The 6,928-nt window shown below is 45.7% G+C and overlaps 1 protein-coding gene across 2 annotated transcripts in view; it reads right to left on the reverse strand.

The window, feature by feature from the left end:
• Positions 1-4,268, reverse strand: part of LOC109289586 (nuclear receptor coactivator 5-like) — a 45,815-nt gene extending 41,547 nt beyond the window's left edge. The window contains exon 1 of one of the 2 annotated variants that reach the window (XM_019505683.1): positions 4,206-4,268. In XM_019505683.1, the coding sequence (XP_019361228.1) occupies positions 4,206-4,264 (59 nt within the window). In that variant the 5' untranslated portion in view covers positions 4,265-4,268. The remainder of the gene's footprint in view (positions 1-4,205) is intronic. The other variant, XM_019505682.1, reaches the window with a different exon arrangement.
• Between the last annotated feature and the right edge of the window lie 2,660 nt (positions 4,269-6,928).

Below are 6,928 nucleotides of genomic sequence, written 5' to 3' on the forward strand. Positions count from 1 at the left end.
TTTTTTTTTTTTTTTTTTTTTTTTTTTTTTTTTTTTTTTTTAAGTCCCGCGCTCCCTGGCTGCAACAGTGGAGATCAGGGTCTCTGAAGGCTCATGGCAGAGCCCCCCGCAACATAGTATGAGGTAGCAGGAATCACTACTCCCCACCGGTCTGGGTGCCAGGTGGGGACGGGGGGCACAACCCTGCTGCCCCCTGTGGTGCGGGAGGGCTCTGGCACAAGCCCTCAAAGGGCCTGATTGCCGCTGCTGAAGCCCGTGAGTGCAGGACTGTTTTGTTTTTTTTTTTAAATGCCGGGAGGCTGGAGCCAGGCAGGGGATGGGGCAAGGCAGGGCTGCCATGGGGGCTTCTCCCACGCCTCCTCTGGCTGTGTCTGCCTCTGCTCCAGCAGGAGGAGATGCAGGAGAAGTCCCCATGGCTGCCCTGCCTGGCCCCATCCTCCACCCAGCTTCCCAGCACTTTAAAATGAGGGCTGCGGGGCTGTGCCAGACTCTTCCTGGGGATGCCTCTAAAACATTTCTGAAACATTTCAGATGGTTTTGTTTTGGAGATGTTTCAGAGCTTTCTGTTCCATTTCAGATTCAGTGTTTCGGGAGTTAAAACAGGCCAAAACACCTCTGAAATGAAATGGCTGCTGAAATTTTGCACAGCCCTAATAGTCACATTCATTTCAGTGGGTTTCTGATCAGGCATAATAGTCTATACATAAATTGAAAACTGCACAATTAGGGCATGACGCTAAAATCTATCTGTACAAAGGACCACTACAAGGTCTATGCATATGAATTAGGAGTTTAGTACCTGCCTAGCCATTTACACTTAGGTAAGCACATTAAGGGTGCTGACAGAAGTGTGTGGGGGGGGGGGGGAAATGCACTTTTACTTGAAACTCCATGCACCACTGCACCAAGCCCCGTGCATGCCCAGAAGCATGAACGGTGCGTGCCCCCGGCAGCTGGGGGGCATGGCTGCACTGGCGGCAGCTGGAGCATAGCAGCAGTGAGCTCCTGCTGACGCCACCAGCACAGTCGGGGGGGCGGCGGAAAGTGCTGGCCATAGGTTGGCAACCACCCGCAGGCACTACTGGCCATGCCGGCGGCAGCCAGGAGCAACCATGGACTGCCCACAGATGCTGCCAACGGTGCTGGCAGCAGTGATGAGCAGCAACCACTCATAGGCACCGCTGAGAGTGTTGACAGCGCTTTTTTGCAGGGGGTGCTTGTGCACCCCCTACCATCGCCCCTGCCCAGAAGAGGCACTGCATTAGTTCAACCCAGCTCCACAGCATCTGTATAGATCAGGCGCTTCAGCAGGGCTTTTTGGTGCTTTTATCTAAAGCTGATTCACAATTAGGTATTAGATAAAAGCACCAAAAAAGGCACTTCAGCCGAGGGCGGTGAGGGGGTGTTGGCACTTTTATCTAATAGCTGATTGAATCAGCTAATAAATAAAGGTGCCAAAAACCCTTGCTGAAGCGCCTGATTTATACAGACATTGGGTGAGCTGAGTCCAACTAATGTGATGCCTGGTCTGGGCATGTGCTGGGCTCAGCACAGGGGTACGCAGAGCTTAAAGTAAAGCACTGTTTTGTTTTGTTTTGTTTTGTTTTGTTTTGTTTTGTTTTGTTTTGTTTTGTTTTGTTTTGTTGTTGGGAGGGGTTGGGGGGGTTATATTTGTAAGCAGCCAATGTATTTAACTGTATAACACAATGTTTGCATTCATATGTAAATAACTAATATTTGTTCCAGTTAAACAGCTTAAACATGTATCATCTTTCAGTACCACTATTTTGTAACCTAACTGTACTCTAACCTAACTGTATAACTGATTAAGAGCTGTGAATATCAAGGCTTCTAAAACACCCTCGGATGAACAGTCAATTTCAAGGCTACTAGCAAAGACATAAAAACTTTGGAAAAAAGTAATAAGCCTTAATGAGATGTAAAAAACATAGTGCAGGCTGAACCAGTATTAAACGACTGCTCACACAAACTTCAGGAAGTGCAGGCTTCAGTTCTTCCTTGGTCCTAAGACTACAGCCTTAAACAAAGTACACTGTATATAAGCTTTATGAGCCTTTTGCATAAGATGAATTTCATCTGTACATGTTAGAATTGATTGAAAATAAGGTACTGTTCAAGCAGTGTTCCATTATTGAGTTTTAAGCACCTTTTACAATTCAGAGCCCTGAGTAGATGGACTTTTGAATAGGGTCAAACATCATTACTTGAAACAACTTGATAGCATGATTCATCAGTTATCAGTTTGACACTGACAACAGTACATATAACATTAATTTCAGCAAAGGGTTCAAACTGTTTTCGATATTAGCTACAAAGCTGTTTTCAACACATTGCTGCAAATATAAAACGTATTAACTGAAAGGAATATAGAGCTTAATTCTTGTTTCATTAAGATAGACGAAACATATATGATTATATTTTAAATGCTCAGCTACAGTACATGCTGGTTATTAACATCATATTGGGTAAAATACTTTTAAAGCTCATACCTGGTGATTCTAATAAGCAAGAGCAGAATAAAATTAGCAACAGAGGTGCACCAACACATTGGTCTATATCGGATTGGTACTGATAACTGACATTAATTGGCAATTGGCATTTTTGGCTGATAATGTCACCAATGAACGCTGCATGCATGTGCACAGCTGCAGTATGCATGTGGTTAGCCCGGCAGCCTGGAGAGCAGCATCTGGCTGGTAAGTCTGCTGTTGGAAAAGGGTGGAGGGAGGGAGGTAGTGATGGGGGAAGGGCAGATCAAGGCCCCTACAGTAAGGAAGGGAGTGAGGCTGGAGCAGGGGCAGGTGCTGCCCAGCCAGGGTGGGCCATGAGTGGCTTGTCTTGGGGATGCATGGGGAGTAAGGGGGCAGCTCTTGCCACTACGTGCACCCCCAGGGGAGGCATCTCCCCCCAGATTTGTGCACTGGGCACGGGTGGGCTGCCACTGCGTTCTGTAGCCAGTGGTGGTGCTGTGCTCGTCCCAGCAGGGGGCCTGGGCCAGGGTGCTTGGGGTGGGTGGCGACTGTGGTGCTAGGAGGGGGGCTACAAGGTGAGCTACAGCCACCCCAAAATTCGACGTAGCCCACACCATGGCTCCCCTTCCCAGCACCACCACTGCCTGCCTCGAGCACAGCCTAGGCCTAAACCATCCGCCGGGAAGAGCCTGGTGCTGCCTGGGCTCCAGCTTGCAGAGGCAGCCCACCCTTGACCCATGCACAGTTCCAGGGGGCACATGCCCCCCATGCCTCCCCTGGGGGTGCATGCAGCAGTGGGAGCCACCACCCTCCCCAGTGATGATCCATTCACGGCTTCGTCCTGTGCCCCACCACGACTGAGCAGCACCACTCCCTCCCTTCACCGTGGGGCTTTGATCTGCCCCCCACCATACCCCTTCCCTCTTCCTGCAACAGGCTTACCAGCCAGAGCTGCTCTCCAAGCTGCCAGGATGCATATCAGTAATTGGATCGGTATTGGTCAATATGGCTCATTAATAATTGGTCATCAGTACTGGCTCAAAAAATCTTTATTGGTACACCACTAGTTAGCAAAGCAGAAAGCCCATGCAAAGCCCTCTGTACAATTCAGTATTTCATTGTATTTTACAAACTGATTCTATTAACTGATAGAAAAAACAGCTTATATGCATAGGTGATTGCTTAAGATTTTGCTTATGGCAAGGGACTGACTCAATAAAACATGATACCTATAAATGGTGGGAAATGTACAATGTTTTTAGCATCTGGCTTAGATTATAACATGTGGTTGATTCTATTAAGTGAGAATTCAGTATCTGGCAGTTGTATTTACAGGAGTAAGTTATCATTAAATCATGTTAAACAAAAGCTCAAATCTTAAGCCCATGCACAAATTTACACACTAAGCAATTCCATCATTATCAATGGAATTATTCGCTGTACATGAAGCTGGCACATAATTCAGTCTTTGCAGGATTGAGGCAATAATTAAAAAGGTCATTGTTTCTTCACTGAATTATGTCCACCTTGAATTGACACAAGTGTTTCTAATTTCATTCACGTTTTGTTAAAAAAAAAAAAACTATGAAGCGACTGAATTTGAAAATAATGAAATTATCACAACTGAGCTTTTTAAAATAATCCTAACTTTATTGTACAAAAAGCATCCATAAACAACAAGTCTCTGTTTCAAAAGGTTTATGTATAGTTTACCTTTTATCCACAATAGGTTTTTGAACTTGACCCCTGGTAACTTTGACCCATGATGACATTTTAATTCCTAGGAAAATGGAATACATTGCATTAATTTTTCTTCCTGAGTTAAGAAAGATCATTCTTAAAACATCTCTAGCATATGTAAATTCAAAAGAATTGCTGTATTGCCAATTTTTAAAAACATTTGTTTCAGAGATCAGTGATGCTGTTTGTTCATAATTCCTAAAAATAAATCCCTTCACATTGTTGGACCAGTTACACTTATTACAATTCATAACTTTTTTATCCTAAGCAAAACAATGTCTTTTTTCCCCCCATTTCTTCTTTAAAAAACAGTCACTGAAGCTTTGAATTGAGTGTTTAGTCCAAACTAAATACAGTTATAGTTCCTTGTTTCTTGTGCAGCTGTCTTTTAGAAATATGTGAAATATGGGGCCTCATATAATCCACACTTGCATAGGATCTAAAAGATATCAATCAGATTTTCTTCTAAGCAAGACTGAAACCATAGTGGCACTATCAAATGTTTCTTTGATCACTACAAGTATTAGTTAGTCAATGAAAATTAAGATTAGTATCTATAAATTATATTCAGCTTCCCCTAAAACTACTCCAAATTCTAGTGCTCTCAAAGACTGAGTATGTTTGCCAATCTCACCCTCCCTCAATTCCTGTCCGACTGCCAGTTTTAAAAATTACATAAAAGTTCAGACCCAAAGCACCCCAAAAGGATCCTCTAGTTGATGGGATCTGCTATTTAGAAATGACATGCAAGTTCTTTCAGAACAACATTCAGTGCCCACTCAGGGCTCCTCCTGACTGTAGCTCTTCCTCTGTCATTCAAGTTCTCTCTTCTCATTCTTGGCTGACCAGCTCTATTCTTCAAGTTCCAGAGATCGTTCTCTTGCTCATTTTGAAGCACCCTCTCCAGGATACAGACCTTGATCATCTTGTGGGGGACGGGAGGGAAGGAGAGTTATTACCAGGTCAAAGCCAGAGTCAGAGCCATAGCTGCTGCCTGCCCCACCACTTGCACTCAAATCCAAGATGAAGGGCATTTCCCCTTCCCCCACGTTAAATGGGGGGAAGAAAAACAAACAACTCTGATTTGGATTCAAGTAAATACAATATATTCCTAACCTAAAGGAAAAAGCAGCTTTGATGCTTATAGCTATTTGTTCTGCCATCTGAGAGTCATTCCAGTAACTTCAGGGGAAACCAAGTATCAGCTCACTGCAGATAAACAGGCCACCTCTTCTCTTTCTCCTTGCATATAACTATCCCACCTGCTGTACCTGACTTGTGGGTAGTATGACACATCAATTACCATTGCAGAATACATCACAAAGTATAATCTTATGCAAAAGCACAGCATTACTCTTTCTCTGATGTGTTTGCCACCAATTATCCATTAGGTGTTAATTAAAGAGAAGTAAATCCAGACTAGAGATCTGTTAACTAGGAAACACGAGACAGTCATTAAGGCCATTTACAGATATTACATTTTTCTACATTTAATCTGGACTACAGCTGTCACTGTATCTACGTGAACGTCTGTAGTCCGAATTAAAATTGGCTCCAGCCCGAATTAATTTTAATTTTCATTCAATGAAGATTAGTTAATGCAGGCTAGGGCAGTCCAAAATAGGCAATTTAAAACTCTATTAATTAACATGTATATGTATCTCCAGTTTGCTGTTGCTTGTGTCCAGCACCAGGTGTAGCAAGTGAATGCAGTTTTGTGGCCCTGATTGGGAGGGGTGGGCAGTGTCCAGCCCCTGCTGTCTCTACTGCAGAAGTGCACAAAAACTGCACTGATAGTCAGTGATCATCTACTAACCTTGAGTTTGAACTGAAATTTGATTCGAACTGTATGATGCGAATCAGTTCAGAGAACGGTGAGCACATCTACAAACAGCCTAAAATTTGACTGGTCTAGACTGAAATCCAGTACCGGTTTACTACACGTCGTAACTTCAGCAGCAAGAGAGCACAGAGATTGCTCTGGGTACGTGCAAACTCTGGCCTGGATTCAAAACATGGATACACAAAAACAAAGTGAACAGTTTACAGCATCATCCCAGCAAGTGAGGCAGTGGGTGGGTCACAGCCTCTTTAGATTTAATGCCCCTTGGAAAATGCCAGTTCATTCATTTTTTGAGGACAGAAACAACACTTATGCAATTCCTCTGCTGCAAAGGCCACAGCAGAGCATAAAGTTTTTTAACACTGCAGACTCCTGTTTGAAACCTCTGGGGTGATCTTCTGAAGCACCTACCAGTGCCAACGCCACGCGGTGCCCTCCAGCTTCCCCAGCTGAGAATCGCTGCCTGGGCGCCAGAGCCGGGGGCTCCACCGTTCTCCACTCCAGAGGCCCTTGGAAAACGCCCGCTCGGGGCTTTCCTCGGTTTGGGCACAACAGACAAACAGGAGCGCAGCTTCCCTGGGGCTCTCACCCACAAGGATCTCTGGGCTGGTCTCGGGAGCCTACCCGCGCCCTGGTGGGACCTCGACACCCGCCGCCCCCGAGTCTGACGGCAGCCAGAGGCGTCCCTCAGCCCCTTCAGCTGAGGAGGGGGGGAAGCTCCACGCAGCCCAAGAGCTCGGAGCGGAGCCCCCAGGAGGCGGGGACGCCGCGCCCGGCCCTACCCGGCCCGGCTGCGAAAGGCAGCGGCATCCGCTCAGCCCCCGCCCGCGCCCCGGCGTTCAGCTCCACCCCC

The sequence above is a fragment of the Gavialis gangeticus genome, unplaced genomic scaffold (genome assembly GCF_001723915.1).
Source record: "Gavialis gangeticus isolate Ggan-Ray unplaced genomic scaffold, GavGan_comp1, whole genome shotgun sequence".
NCBI classification, from domain to species: Eukaryota; Metazoa; Chordata; order Crocodylia; family Gavialidae; genus Gavialis; species Gavialis gangeticus.